The sequence below is a fragment of the Dipodomys spectabilis genome, unplaced genomic scaffold (genome assembly GCF_019054845.1).
Source record: "Dipodomys spectabilis isolate Male_0828 unplaced genomic scaffold, ASM1905484v1 ptg000081l, whole genome shotgun sequence".
NCBI classification, from domain to species: Eukaryota; Metazoa; Chordata; class Mammalia; order Rodentia; family Heteromyidae; genus Dipodomys; species Dipodomys spectabilis.
Window position 1 is genome coordinate 17,179,139 of NW_024870758.1, and position 15,982 is coordinate 17,195,120.

A 15,982-nucleotide genomic window follows, 5' to 3' on the forward strand; every position below is an offset into this window, starting at 1 on the left:
AGTCACTTCTGGCTTTTTCTGGTTATGTGATGCTGAGGAATCGAACCCAGGGCTTCATGCATGGTAGGGAAGCACTCTACCACTAAGCCACATTCCCAGCCCCCAGTGATAAATTTAGAGTAAAGCAATTTAACAGACTCTTAGAATCTTTTTTTTTTTTTTTTGGGGGGGGGGGGGTCCAGTTGTGGGGCCTGAACTCTGGGCCTGGGTGCTGTCCTTCAGCTCTTCAGCTCAAGGCTAGTGCTCTACTACTTGAGCCACAGCACCACTTCCGGCTTTTTTCTTTTTGCTTATGTGGTGCTGAGGAATCGAACCCAGGGCCTTAGGCATGCAAGGCAAGCGCTCTACCACTGAGCCACCTTCCCAGCCCCATCATAGAATCTTATAACTAAAGAAACCCAAATTATCATCTAGTCAAATTCTCTGGCTTAAGAAACTGGAGTGCTGATGTTACAATTTACTTAAGGTCATGCAAGTAATTGGAAGTAAATCCAGGACTAAAACCTGTCCATTCCATGTCATTTTTTACAATTTTTAGTAAGAATGTTCCTTGTCCTCAGGTATGCATTGTTTGTGTTTCTTAAAACAATATTCACATTTCCTGGTTCCAAAAATTTTTATGGATGTCAAGAACTCAAAAGTCAACTTGAACTTCTTTTTACCAAGTCAGTATCTCCCAAACTTTCTTAATAGTATAAATTCCCAAAGATTTTTTTAAAATTAAAAACAGATTTGCAGGCTCCATCCCAGGTCTTTTGAGTTCAGAAGGATTTTTTCTTTTTTTTGAGAGAAAGTGTGGTAGAAACTGCATTACTAAAAAGAATCTGTTATTCTTCTTCAAATATTTCTTAAAATATACACTAAATACCAACAGGAATTGGGAAGTGGAAAAAGTAGAGTTTTAGGTAATTTTTATCTTAGGCAGCCAAGAGAAGTAAAGGTATTTCAGAGACGCTCTACTCATGGGTACTTGATGTGCTTATGATTATTTGATAACTGAAGGAGTTCAACATTGGCTGGAGACAAGGATCTCCTGAAAGCATACAGGTGCCCAGACACAGAGAACCAGTCTGTATAGAGCTAGAGGCTAGAGTCTACTCAAGGGCACTGTAAAACATGCCACTACAGCTCCTCCGTCTCATTCAGAATGGAGAAACACAGCTTTATGGGGCTAAAAAGAACATAAGCATTCCTGTCTGAGCACTGGCTTCGGGTTCAAGTATTGTGTGTGTGAGCCAGAGGATCAATCATGCGCTGGGGCTGAGAGTCTAAGAGTTGCACATTCTATGCACTGGAGGGTAATGTTGGTTGTGTCAGGGCATCTCTAAATCTGAGAGCCTAAGGTGCCCAGCCAGCAGCCAGTAAACCTATTGAGAATAGGGAAATGATCTGATATTGAAGGCTTGGCTTAGCTTGGAGAAGCTAAGATACAGACTGTTGGTAGAACAAGCATGGCCACTGACCTGTAAGGATAGCAACGATTTACAGCTGTAGAGAACTCTTACCTGTGCAAAGCACATTTGGTTATTTGCAAACATGGCCATCTGCTATGGCCAAGGCAGTATGACGATGCACTTGGAAATTAGATGGGCCCACTCCTGAAGGAACTGATTGTCTGGGTAAGAGGATCCCATTTGGACACAAGTAATTTCCATGAGTCAGAAGGCTCAATGCCAGCTGTGCAGAGAACATGCAACTAGGGAATTTGAAGTGTGTTGAGCAGGCAACAGAGTCAGATGTCATTCAAGACTTTAAAAATGTCACTGCCATTAGTTAGGGCTCCTAATAGCAGAGATAAATAAAATATTTGAAGTGGTTGGAGACTACAATTCTGTAAGACAGAGACTTTAAAACCATTTCTCACAGGAAAGCAAATATCAATATCCTCTTATTGAAAAGAACAAAAGAAATAAATGGAACCAAAGTAAGGTCAACTGACTTGTTTGAAAACATGGCCACTGCATGGTTAAGGGCAGATAATATGTGTGTGTGTGTGTGTGTGTGTGCACGCGCGCGTGTAGTGTGTGTGTGTGTGTGTGAGAGAGAGAGACAGAGAGAGAGACAGAGAGAGAGGGAGAGAGAGAGAGAGAGAGCGCGCAGTAATGTTTTGTTTTCTGTTTTTTTTGTCAGTCGTGGGGCTTGAACTCCAGTCCTGGACACTCTCCCTCAGCTCTTCAGCTCAAGGGGAGTGCTCTACCACTTGAGCCAAAGCACCACTTCCGGTTTTCTGAGTGGTTTATTGGAAAGAAGAGTCTCACAGAGTTTCCTGCCCAGACTGGCTTTAAACCACGATCCTCAGTTCTCAGCCTCCTGAGTAGCTAGAATTAAAAGCGTGTGCCACCAATGCCCAGCAGTGATGGGGTTTTGAACTAGGATCCTGGTGCTCCCTCGGCCAGCACAATCACTTGAACCCCACCTCTAGCCCTGCTTTTTTTTTGCTGGTTATTTTGAACACAGATTCTCATGGATAGTTCTGATGGGGCTGGCTCCATACTGAAATCCTCTGGATCTCAGCCTTCTGAGTAACTAGGACCTGAGTAACTAGCACCTGTCTAGAAGGCAGTCTTTAACCTTCCGTAGTTGCCTGAAAGCTGATCACTAGAGAGTATAATGTACCTTCTTGAGGAATATGGTTCATGCTGACCAGGGTGATTTTCTTACAGTTATGGATAAAGCATCCTTACCTCACTCAGATGGGTCTTCAGTTCTTGTACTTTTCTGTATTCTGGAGTGTCAAGCACCACCTTGTATTTGTCTCGCATCTTCCTTGCATTATCCGTGTATAGGTAATTAGACTTTTAAAAAGGTAGAAACATAAGGTATAATAATTAACCACTTAAAGATTTGCACATCATGCCTTTCAAGTGTCTGGTAAACGCAAACTGAGTAGTAGGCCCCCCATGGTGTCTCATGAGGCAGGAACAACAATTACTTTATAACTAAACCCATCAGCTCTTTATAGGAGGCACAGATCATATTAAGTAGGCCATGACTTGCCCAAGTGGGTTATAGTGAATTTCTCCTAAAAGTAGCTGCAGGCTGTAAGACCTTTTCTGTCCTAGTCCTGGAGGCGGGTGATGGGGTAATGTACTGGGAAGGTGCATCCTCACCCAGAGCTTCCGTAGGTGCCGGGAGCGGACCATGTCAGGTGTGTCATACAGGAAGCAGCCAAGTCCCTTCAAGATCTGCAAATCCTCTTTGTATTTAATCTATGGGGCAGACAGTAAAACAGCTGGTCAGAAGCAAATATAAATCAAGAACAAAAAGTACATGGGAGCAACATTTCTTTATGGATGTATAGCAATTCCCTCACCCATAGCTCGCTTATGGTGATTTCAGTTATCTGTCAAGTATAACTTGAAAATACTAAGTAGAAAGTTTCGGAAATAATTCATCAGTTTTAAATAACTTTTATCTTAGGGCAATTGTTCTCACTGTACCTAATTTATAAATTAAACTGTACTCCAGCCATGCATATATAGGGAAAAACAGAATATATGGGGTTTGGTAATATCCAGGTTTCAGGTCATCCATGTCCACTCCATGATCTAACATTCAAATTACAAGTTAAATCTCAAACCCTGAGCTGAGGAAAGAAAGCTCTGCTGATTATTATTACCATATTGATAGCAGAAAAGCACAAATTGAACAGATTGGTCTTTTTAGAGAAGGATATATCCAAGGAGATTTTTTTTTAATGGCAGCAGGCTGTTAGTGAGCATGGGCTAGGACACAGTACTGGAGCCTGGGGAGCTGGGAAGGGTTCTGGGCTGCATGTGGAATGGTGGTCACCACATGATGGTAGACCTTGCTTCCCCAGCAATCCTGTCATTACTGTTCCCATGCTGGAAAATGGAGGAGTCCTGTCCCACACTGCTTCACTACCAAGATGTAAATTAGTTTACAAGTATTCAATGGAAAGTCTCCTCAAAGCCCACGAATGGTCTGAAATGCTGAAAGCAAGCCTGCCTCCTGCTAAGACTCTTCCAGAAAGACCTGGAGATGCTTACGTCACTGGTGATGTCCCCCACATAGCGGCAGTGCAGCACCTCGGGCGTGTATGGCAGGGAGATCAGGTGACCCTGCATCTTGAAGAAGTCCGACTTGTAGATCAACTAAAACAATACCAAAAACACACATATTACAGACCGAGTGGTTCACATTCTCCTGGGCCTTGTGGCCTTCTCTCTCTTCTCAGAGCATACTCACCTCACTGACGGCTTCCTGAGTCTTCTTGACTTGGCGGATTTCAGGTGTGTCAGGTGTTGTGTGAATCTTGTCTTTCAGTTTATGGTACAATTCTCGATACAGTCTCTACAGTACAGGAAAGCCATTGTAACTATTTAGTGTGAGATGATAAGGACTATCTACCAACTAATGAGTAAACAACCCAATACTTTACATAGAGATCCAGGAGAGGTAATACTAGAAATATGAAGATTAGGCTAGGAGAAAAATGATACTTATTTCATTTAGGGGAAGATTTCTGAGTATAATGTCACCTATGTTTTAATAGGTGGTTGCATAGCAGGATCAGATTAACTATTTGTACAAACCAATAGTTGATAGGGAAAACAGGGTGTAAGTCAGACCAAAATATAACCTTTTATTAAAGATTTTTAAATACAAATGTCTAAAGAAGTTATCTCTTTAGAAAAAGTCTTGCATCATACTCTATAGAACTAGGACTCTAAGATGTCATTACCAAATACAGAAAAAGAGTGCTATGGGATACAGGTATCAAAATAATGACAAAATAACCCTCTTGTTCTTTGTGGATGTGTAAGTTTACAGCTGAAATGTAAGAAATTCTTCTTAATGCACTTCAAATAAAGCTATGATTTTTGAAACTCAATAATTCCCTCAGAAAACCAGTATTCACCATACCTCACTGGTAACATTGTTGACCCTCCGGACATGAACAAATGGTACATCCTTGGGGCCAAGCGTGTACCCATTTGCCTTGATGTGCTCATAGGCTTCTTTGTACTTAAACTGTCAAAACAACATCAGAGTAAGATCAGTGATGATTATACAAAGACCAACATTATATTTCTTAATTGGAAAACAGATTTCATCTTTATTTGAAAATGTTCTTTTAACATTAAATATAAGAAATAAGTCAGCCACGTATGGTGGTAGGCACACCTGTAATCCTGATGCAGGAGGGTTATGAGTTCAAAGCCAGCTTGGGCTACATAATGAGTTCAAGGGCTATATAGAAAGGCCTTGTCTAAAAATCAATCATCAATTAATCACTGACAAAATGATAATATTGTGCCGTCTTGAAAATTATTTATTATGGGGCTGGGAAGGTGGCTCAGTGGTAGAGTGCTTGCCTTGCATGCATGAGGCCCTGGGTTCGATTCCTCAGCACCACATAAGCAAAAAGAAAAAAGCCAGAAGTGGAGCTGTGGCTCAAGTGGTAGAGCGCTAGCCTTGAGCTGAAGAGCTGAGGGACAGCGCCCAGGCCCAGAGTTCAGGTCCCATGACCGGACCCAAAAAAAAAAAGAAAATTATTTACTGTATGATAAAACTAGGTGTAGAAAGGAAACAAATTTAACCTTGTTAGATGAAATCTGTTTATATACAGGCATGCAAAACATAATATAAACCTGTATTTTTAGCCTCAATGGGATCAGGAAGTTAGAAAACATAAAGAAAGAGAACACTTTTAAGATCAATGGATGACTTTACAGACTAATTTTAAAAACTAGTACATTGGGCTCATAAGTGCTTAAGTGGCCGCTTTGAAAAACATATTATTGGGCTCCTATTAGGTCTTGTCTGGCTAGTAGACCCGAAACATAGCATGGAAAGGAAGATGATGGCTAGTTTATGAGTACAGATTGCAGGCCAGATTCACTGGGATGACCAAAATTGCTCTAGGATTTGCCCTGGGGTAAATTCATTAAGTCCCAATCTAGTACTTTTATAAAGTGGAGAAAGTGGTAAAGACCACACCTAAGTAAGCTGTACACAGTGAGAGTCTACTCTGCTTCCCCCACAAGCTTGCTTCCTATTAACTGGACACAGAAGGTAAACAGCAGGGTAAGGATCAGGGGCAGCAGCTAGGTAAGAAGTCCTTCCCCTTCACAGTAACACACAAGCTTGTGTCTTCTGCACACACAAAATAGAGGGTGTGAAGCTGAATTTCCAGCAAATAGCTTGGAATAGTTCGGGCATCCTGCCATCATAGACCCTGAGCCAAGGTTCCCACCATCCTATTCTAACTCACTGGGCTACATAGGCCAGAAGATGCAGCAGTGGCCATTCCACCACATCCCCAGAAATCATGCTGTCCACTGTCCCTGCTTCTATCATTGTATCATCCTGCACCTGGAGGGTCTGACTTGAGGTAAGAAAGACTATTTACACTAGTTTCCCCGTCCCAACTTCAGTGGGATGAGGAGACCACTCACATAGCTGCTCATGTATCGGGTATCCTTGCTGTGCTGGAAATGTGGCGTGTCTGCTGGAAGTCTGTACCCTGTGGGCAGGAAGCGCAGACCAGTCTTGTACAGGTTCTGTCGGGATGGAGGAGAACAGGTGAAATTACAAGTGGTATCAAATATCTGACCCAAGTTAAATAAGCTGCATACAATTAATATTAGATTTTATGGGGGGAGGTCCGGTCATGGGGCCTGAACTCTGGTCTTGGGCACTGTCCCTCAGCTCTTCAGCTCAAGGCTAGCGCTCTGCCACTTGAGCCACAGCACCACTTCTGGCTTTTTTCTTTTTGCTTATGTGGTGCTGAGGAATCGAACCCAGGGCCTCATGCATGCAAGGCAAGTGCTCTACCACTGAGCCACCTTCCCAGCCCCAATATTAGATTTTTTAAATGGAAGATTAATTTCCTTAGCCTTTGAGTTAATTTCAACAAGAACTTAAGTAAATACTAAGAGTCATGAAATGAGTCGGATCACTCTCAACTTACTGTTTTGGAAAAACATGCTTCCCAACATGTAACCAGTTGACTACATTTCATCTAGCAAGAATTTGGGGAATGCAGAGAAAGCAGGCAGCCAAAGGCCTACCCTGTCATTAATCCATTTCAGATGATATTCAAGCTAACACTAATCTCCGGCACAGTCATACAACTCAGGCATAGCTTTAGGTTGTCCTGTCTGACCTCCCATGCGCCCTTGGCATGGGGCTTTGAAGAGGTCAGAATGGGCATAATAATGGCAGTAAGGGACCTTAAATACCAGTAATCTTAAATACCCCTAGGAACTACAGGATTAACAATAATGGAAAAATTGGGCTGGGCAATCCTGGCTCATGCTTATAATCCTTATTTCTTAGGAGGCTGAGAGCTGAGGATCATGGATCAAAACCAACTTTGGTAGACAAATCTGATGACTCTTATTTCCAATTAACCAGCAAAATGCCAGAATTGGAGGCGTAGCTCAAGTTGCCAGCTGTGAACAACACCAACAACAACAAAAACTTAAGTGAGAACTGAAGGCCTTGAGGTCAAGCTTCAGTACTGGCATGTGAGTGTATGCACACACCTACACACATACACACACACACACACACACACACACACACACACACACACAGAGAATAGTGAAGAATTAAAAATCAAGTTACTTTTAGTATTCAAGAAGTACTCATCAAATGGAACAGCTTTTACACTTTTCAAGGTCAGTCTAGGGGGATGCCCAAACCCAGATTGCTTCTGGGTTCAGTGGCACGGTTCTCTGCTGGGCCATGCCCATTCTCATTGCTCACCTCGCTCTGCAGCTTGTATGCATGAAGGGCCCGGTCCAGATCCACAGTTTTTGTAGTTGGAGCCACTTTGCCCCTGACACTGTGCACGTAGTCATAGTGATAGACAGCCTGGGAGCACAGAGAGGCAGAGTGAGTGATTTAGATTGTGCCCAGGAAGAATCAGAATACCCAAGGGACCCAAGTCCCTCTTAGCGATTAAAAAAAAACTAGGTATTGATGGCCCAAGCCTATAATCTTAGCTACATGGGAAGCTGAGATTGGGAGGATCAAAGTTTGAGACCAGTTCAAGTCAGACAAAAGCTCTCAACCAACTAATATACTCTTCTCAACTGAGAGCTGAACACAGTGGCACACACCTATTAAGTTAGCTATGTCTGGAAGCCTAACATAAGCAGATTGTCCCCAGGTATGTACCTGGGTAGGAAGGGAGACCTGATCTCAAAAATAACCAGGCAAAACAGAACTGGAGGCATAGCTCAGCAGTAGAGCATCCTCCTAGTAAATGAAGCCCTGAGTTCAACTCCCAGGTCTGTCTCTACAAAAATCCCAAAAACAACAAAAAAGAAAAACTAGGGAATGTAACTCAGTGGTAGAGCACTTGCCTAGCATGCCTAGGAAGCATAAATCTTTGAGTTCAATCATCAGGTGACTTGATTAATTAATATACAGTTAGCCTGCCTTCCTTTGCCTGGAGAACTCTGATAGGTTACCACCATGTCAATCTAATTCACTAGTGGGATCTAATGTTTAATTAATAACCTATGTATTTAAGTTAGAAAGAGCACCAGTGTAGGCTTTTACATATACTTTCCCATTTGCACATATTGTGTTGAGGCTCAGAGAGATCACTTGCTTTTCACCAACCCCTGGTTACATGTACTAGATGCAGAACTCCACATTCTGTATCCCTAACTTCAGTCTGCTCACTTCTTGATTTACCATCACCTGCCCTATTATTGAAGGCCTAGATAGTGAGACACAAGGTATGGTACAAAAAGAAATTCTAGAATCTCTCAAACATAGTACTGTACACAGCTCACCTACAACTCTACCCCCACCAAATATTGACAGTTCAGGCACTGGGAGACAAAGGCAGAATCTTTAGCAGTTTCTCAGAAATCAACTCTGCTCTCTAGCCGGGAAAGGCTGGCACTGCCCTAGCTTTGGTTGGCTGGTGATCCTCTGTCTTCCTTACTATCTATCAGGGTCACTCCTCAGGGATCACTTACATCACTGAGCTGCTTCCCACTCTTGACAGCTTGGACATAGACCGGTGTGTCAGTCACCAACTTGTAGTTATTCCTTGTCTTCTGCACATGAGCTTTGTACTTGATCTGCCAGGAGGAAGAAAGCCAGCCTGGTTAGAGCATTTATTATATTAGAGATGGCTGGTTTTCACACAAGGCTTTTAACTCACAAGACTCCAGTGATTCTAGACATGGAAACATTCCCAGACATCAAAATGGAAACTCACATCATTGCGAAGATCATAAGCATGTTTTGCATGGAGAATCTCAGGAGTGTCCCAGACATAGCAACCAATGCCCTTCAGCCAGGTGAGATCATCCTTGTATACAATCTAGAGAGTTTCAACAGATGTATGAGATAAGAATAAATTCCCTCTACAATTTTAACACTTAAACAACAGGCATTTCCTGGTCCCCGATACTGGGGAACAAAAAGAAAATGACAGATAAGGCACATTGCCCCATGCCTGTAATGCTGCATACAAGGAAAGCAGAGACTGAAGAATTGGAGTTTGGGGACGACAGGCAAAAAATTAGGGACATCATATCTCAACCAATTTAAGTCTCTCATGGTGGTTCATGCCTGTAATACCAGGAGGCATAAGTAGGAGGATCAAAGTCAGAAGCCAGCCCTGGGCAAAAGTATAAGATCTGAAAGGGCATGGCTCAAGGGGTAAAGTATGTACTCAGCAAGTGCAGTGCCCCAAATTCAAACTCCAGTACTGTAAAAATAACAAAAACCAGCAAAAGGCACCATACAATGAGGCTGAAAATGCCACTGAAACATCTGCTCACAGAGCCCCACTTCCTGCAATCCCATCAGACAAATAACAAGAAAGTAAGCTAGAGAAAAGGTTGAAGTGAACAGGGAGGACAGTGGGGTGGGCAGGGGCAGGGACCTCCTAAGCAATGGGCTTACATCGCTGATTTGATCTGTCACTTTCCTGACGTGACTGTTGACTTGCAAGTCAGGGTGGCAAATCCACTCATGGAGGTGCAGGCGGTAGTCGATCTCACTGACTTTCTTCTGAGAATCCTTGGCGGTCACCATCTCTACCATGTCAGGCACCAGGTGGATTTTCATCTTGTTCTGTTCATATACAGATCTGTATAGACGCTGAGAAATTAAGTTCACATGTCAGTCATCTTGGCCAGAGGAACTCATGCCTTCCTCCTATCCCGGAGAAGTCACGGTGAGCCGCTTATAGCAAACAGCTAGGGTCCATGGGGCTGGGAGGGTCTGTCACTTTCTACCTATTAGTACCAGGACAAATGAAAAGGCAAAGCAACATGGGCTGGGATGACACAGCTTCTTTACATGCCGCCGTCATGGGCAGGGGATCAGATCCTGGGCTGAGCAGACAATCCCCATAATATGTCCACTTGGCTTTGCTGGGAAGAAAGGCCTTTGGGCATTACTTACATCAATGTTAAGCTTGCCGACTCGGAGACACCGTGCTGTGTTTGGATCATCGTCAACACTTTTTGGTATAGTATAAAGGGCTTTGAACTTCTCATATTCTTCTCGGTACTTGATCTAGAAGACAAAATCGAGAAGGTGAAATCTAATTTTGTAGAGTAATGGGTTACTTTTGCTAGCATGGGACAATGAGGAGGGGACCTTGCCCTGTCCAACACAGATGACTAGAGGCCACCATTTTCCTGAGCTCATGTTCCGTCTATACAGAGACAGAAGCAGAGCTACCACGGGGCCCGTGTGAGGCTAAAATCAGACCATATCTGAAAGTACTTTAAAACTGTGGCACACTGTACAATCTTACTATGTTGAAATGTCTATAATAATATTACTGTTTCTATTCAACTAACTCATATTTAGACTTACATGATTTGGTTTTTAAAGGTGTGATTCTGGGGATCAAACTCAAGGCCTTGTACATGGTAGGCAAGTGCTCTAATAGTGAGCAATATTACCAGCCCAGGACTATATGATTCTAAAATACTGTCTCATGATAATGTCTTTGTTTCTTTCTACTATAAGTGAAAGGTCAGAACTGTTCAGGAATATCATTTTTCTTAACAATTGAGAGATTGGTGTTTAAGAGGTGTGTGTGTGTGTGTGTGTGTGTGTGTGTGTGTGTGTGTGTGTGTGTGTGTGTGTGCGCGCGCGCACATGTGCATACATGTACATGAGTACAACTTGAGCAGCTTGGATACTGTCCTTCAGCTTTTACACTCAAAGCTGGTGCTCTACCTTTGAACCATAGCTCCCCTTCCAGCTTTTTGTGGTTAATTGGAGATTAGAGTCTTTCAGACTTTCCTTCCCAGGCTGGCTTCCAACTCCATCCTCAGATATCAGGCTTCTGAAAAGCTAGGTTTATGGGTTTGAGAAACTAGTGCCTGGCTAATTCTTGAATTTTAATTTTTACAAGTTTTCAAAAAATACAATGCAACCAATTTCTAATTCTTAATCTGTGTTGCCTGTTAATGAATGCTCTGTTATTGCATGACTTGGGTAATAATGTCCTAGTACTTGGTAATAAATACAGTCTCTTCTTCAAAACCAAAAACACACATCTCAGTGAAATGAGAGGCATTTTATTTTTTTTGGTCTGGTCGTGGGGCCTGAACTCTGGGCCTGGGCGCTGTCCCTCAGCTCTTCAGCTCAAGGTTAGCACTCTACCACTTGAGCCACAGCGCCACTTCTGGCTTTTTTCTTTTTGCTTATGTGGGGCTGAGGAATCGAACCCAGGGCCTCGAGCATGCAAGGCAAGCGCTCTACTACTGAGCCACCTTCCCAGCCCTGTGGAAGGCATTTGTATCAGAGTTCTCACCAAAACTTGCATTGACTGGAGACCAAAATTTCCACCAGAATTTTCCAAACAAGAAAATTCTGTGTGTGTGTGTGTGTGTGTGTGTGTGTGTGTGTGTGTGTGTGTGTGTGTGTAAGTGTGTGTATACACACAGGTCATGGGGTACCGTCCCTGAGCTGTTACACTCAAAGATAGTGTTCTACCACTTGAGCCACAGCTCCACTTTCAGCTTTTTGTGGTTAATTGGAGATAAAAGTCTTATAAACTTTTCTGTCTGCGTTAGCTTCAAACTGTGATCCTTCGATCTCAGCCCTTGAGCTAGGATTATAAGTGTGAGCCACTTGCACTCAGCTTGTGTGTGTTTGTGTGTGTGTTTTAACAATCAAACAAAAATAGAAGGTTGGAATCCTTTTAAAGGACTAATAATATAAGGGAATGAGTAAGGTTGAAGCAGATGGGAGGAGAATGATGAAAGGGGTAACATTAGTCAGGATGCATTGTACTCATAAACTGACATGCTGAATTGTACCAATTATTTGAATAAAACCTAAATTTTATTTTTAAAAAAGGTTATATTTTTTCTCTGATCCACCTTGTCCAAACAAGTTGTCAAGAATCCTGCTTCTACACAGCAGTTTTCATGACTGAAGGAAAACAGCCTCCACTGGGCTTTGTAAGTCTCATGTATAAAACTCTTCCCAAATCTGAAGTATGTGCCTTTGGCCTCGTCTATTAATTTTGGAATGGTGTGATAATTAGTTGTCATACCCATCATTTAATTTTATCCCCAAACCTACGTTTAATTTTATTGAAAGCACACTATTTTGTATGGTATGTCTTCTTTTTTTCTTGACTAAGTCATTGACACAAAGGTAGCCTACAATATCACATCTGTGCCCTTTGTGCTGGTATTGTGACTTTCCTCAGACAGAACTCTAGAAGGAGTCATTCAGTGAGCACACAGACGGATGACAGGAATCTGGAAGCCCCAGAGAGGTGCTGGAGATACTGAGGAGGCACAGTTGAATTAGCCTGAAAAACTCGGGGCATGGGGACCAGGAGAGGGCAGAGGAAGCGGGAGGCTCTTGTTTGCACTTACACGGCTGGCCAGATGCTTCTGGTTCTTGGCATGTGTCAAGGACAAGGTACTGGTTGGCAGGATGTAGCTGGTGGCTTTCACTTTATCCCAGGCCTCTTTGTACAGGTTCTGGAGGGGTTAAAAAGGCTTATGAGTAAGAGGAAATGCACTCTAGTTAGCTCTCAAGTAGCACTTTTTCTGTCCTTCTCAGACAGTCCTTGCCAAACACCAGGACTCGAATTCATTTGATTCTTGTTTCATTCTACACATAATAATTTTATGAGAGAAAGTAGGAATTTGAAGGTTCTAGAAAAACATTTGGGGACAGGATGCTTACCCTCATTTATTCTATACATGAATCTGAAGGGGGAAAGGTAGCTCATATGTAAGAGAAACTCAACTCACACTGCTATAAAGACTCTTCAAATTCTTGGTTCTGTCATAATCCACTGTTTCTAGAACTGTGGTATATTTGTCTTTAATCTGATGATAATTTTCTTTATATTTCACCTACAGACAAAAACAAAAACAAAAATGGAAAGGATGATTTACTTCTGTTGTTGGAAAACACACAAATTGTCCCTAGGACAAGGAACACATACCTCACTGGCGTTGATGCCGCTTTGAAGAGCAGTCACATAAACTGGCGTATCTGTCACCAGGTTATAGTTTGGGAAGTTTTCTTTACTTGCTGCTGTGTATTTTATCTGTGGAGAAAAGGAAAAAGTCACCAAGAACTGGAAAGTATAAGACTATCATCAGTTATAGCTATTTATGTCAACTTAGAGGTAGCTTTACTTGTCTCTAGACTTCTGCTCCATCCTAACAAACAGCCTGTCATCCTGCAGATTGTGTGTGCCTGCCAAATAGCATCTCTTGACCAAGAGTAGGGTAGGAATTGTCCAGGTGTCCTTCCTGGTTCTGTTGCCTTCTCCTTTCCCTCTTCCACAACTGACAGCTGCCACCCCATGAGACCTGTGGACTCTCCCTGCCAGAGCTTCCTACCATGTTCTGCAAGTGGGCCCAGATACTTAAGACTTGTTTTTTAAACATCTACCAGCAAGGCACCGGTAGCTTACACCTGTAATCCAAGCTACTCAGTAGGCTAGGATCTGAGAATTGTAATGCAAAACTCATTTCTCTCTCTCTCTCTCTCTCTCTCTCACACACACACACACACACACACACACACATACACATACAAACACACACACAAAGCTAGAAGTGGAGCTGTGGCTCAAGTCATAGAGAGCTAGCTTATGTAAAAGAAGCTCAGGGACTGAGTCAAGCACGGACCAGCACAAAACAAAAACAACAAAATAAACAAAACCAAACAAATCCTCAAACCCAAACAAACAAAAATATATCTACCTGTGGTTATATGCTATGCTTCCTACTCTGCAAGTTATCCTGGTCAAGGTAGAGTCACTTGCAAGAAGCTCGCGATGCATGATTGTTAGCCATGGAGAGACTCCCACTAGCACATGCTTCCATAAGAAGTTTAATTGGAGCCAGGGACATGTGGAGTGGGTAGGGGATTTGGTTCCCTCAGATCATGCACTATTGTAGCAGCTTCCAAGGAAGCAGAGAGACAGCCTGGCCTGCAGCCTGATACTACTGCATAGCTTCTGATTTAGGGGAACCCCAGTCCTCCTAGGGAGGTTGCTCACCTGACTCTGAAGGTCATATGATTTCTTGGCATGGAGGATCTGGGGTGTATCCCAAACATAGCAACCAATGCCTTTCAGCCAATTCAGGTCATCTTTGTACACATTCTGAAAGAAAGCAAGAACAGTACAAGGTGACAGATATTCTGAATTTACCATTGAGCAATTTGATAGTTCTTAACAGTCCTTGACTATGTATGTACGTAGTGCTTCAAAGACTTAGGATAGGCATCTCACCACTGGGATGTCTTAATTCTCTGTCTTAAAGAAGGCTAGGGAGATAGTTGTACCAAAGTCTCAGTCTAGTGAGGAACTGATTAAATGTTCAATTTGGTGTCCTATGGTGCAAATGGAACTATTACACCAAAAAGTATTTACTCATGCCACTAGGTCTATGAACACAGGGACAATTGGGTCATGGAGGACTATGACAGGACTGGGTGAAGCCTATAACTAAGTTGAGAAAGACGGTCATACATCACTTAAGATCTCCTGGGCATTTCGAGCATGAATAACATTGGGTTCTTCTGGGAGGGATGTCCACTGATGAAAGTAATGTCGGTACTCCAGGTCACTGAGGATGTACTGGCACCTTTTAGCCAGCACGTGGTTCATCATATCATTGGGGATATGCACGTTGGCTTTTGTGTCTTCATAATCTTTTCTGTAGTTCAACTAAAGAATAACATTTTTAATAGACAAAAAATTAGAGGAGAATTAAAGCTTAAGTAATGCAAATCCATTTCCTTAGTCTCATTTTCAATCTAAGTCAGAACCTCTGGAACAGACTGATGTTTCTAAGTTTTTAGTTCTAAAGTTTCCCTTGCATTTCTCTTCAATGCAGGGTCACAAGGATCTTAAGGCTCTCCCTCTTTCCCAATACATTTCCATATTTAATGAAAACAACAGGTTACCTTCAAGGTTCAATTGTTCATACAATCTGTCAAGAGCCCTCACTATGTTAGGTAAGGAGAAAGGAAGGGAAGGGAAGAAGCCCCCAGCCATCCAGGGTTTATAGTTAAGAGTTAGGAAAGAATGTCCACATTAGTCCATCCCCCACCTCACCAGGAGCCCCAGGGCCATCTATAAGTGGGGAGACAGAAGAGCCCACTGACGCTAGACAAATCTGCTGCAGGAGTAAACACTGCTTACCGCACTTCTCATCTGCTGGAAATCCAGACAGTGAACCACACCAGGGAACTCGCCAATGACTTTCCCAGCGAGATAGTGACCCTTCTGCTTCTCATACGTCTCTTTGTATTTCAGCTGTGAAATGGGTTCAACATTGAGAATCACTGGGGTTTGTTAATCAGTCCTTTGCTGCCCACTAAAAGACCTCAGACAGGAAATGATCAGACTGACCTCACTGTTCACTAGGTCAGCATGTTTTGCTCCAACAATGGGAATATAGCGTTCATCCAGGGTGTAGCCATAAGCCTTGGTTCCCTCCCATGCACCTTTGTATAAGATCTAGAACAAAGA

The 15,982-nt window shown here is 42.7% G+C and overlaps 1 protein-coding gene across 2 annotated transcripts in view; it reads right to left on the reverse strand.

Annotated features, from left to right (window-relative positions):
* The window catches only part of Neb (nebulin), a 212,847-nt gene that overhangs the window by 56,212 nt on the left and 140,653 nt on the right, over positions 1-15,982 (reverse strand). For both annotated transcript variants that reach the window (XM_042683487.1, XM_042683485.1), the window contains 18 exons: positions 15,863-15,970; positions 15,653-15,766; positions 14,978-15,175; positions 14,504-14,608; positions 13,436-13,540; positions 13,239-13,343; positions 12,855-12,962; positions 10,408-10,521; positions 9,904-10,101; positions 9,212-9,316; positions 8,967-9,071; positions 7,738-7,845; positions 6,423-6,527; positions 4,888-4,995; positions 4,210-4,314; positions 4,011-4,115; positions 3,111-3,209; positions 2,685-2,795 (listed from right to left, as the gene is read on the reverse strand). In XM_042683487.1, coding sequence (XP_042539421.1) covers positions 2,685-2,795; positions 3,111-3,209; positions 4,011-4,115; positions 4,210-4,314; positions 4,888-4,995; positions 6,423-6,527; positions 7,738-7,845; positions 8,967-9,071; positions 9,212-9,316; positions 9,904-10,101; positions 10,408-10,521; positions 12,855-12,962; positions 13,239-13,343; positions 13,436-13,540; positions 14,504-14,608; positions 14,978-15,175; positions 15,653-15,766; positions 15,863-15,970 — 2,106 coding nt within the window. The remainder of the gene's footprint in view (positions 1-2,684; positions 2,796-3,110; positions 3,210-4,010; positions 4,116-4,209; positions 4,315-4,887; positions 4,996-6,422; positions 6,528-7,737; positions 7,846-8,966; positions 9,072-9,211; positions 9,317-9,903; positions 10,102-10,407; positions 10,522-12,854; positions 12,963-13,238; positions 13,344-13,435; positions 13,541-14,503; positions 14,609-14,977; positions 15,176-15,652; positions 15,767-15,862; positions 15,971-15,982) is intronic.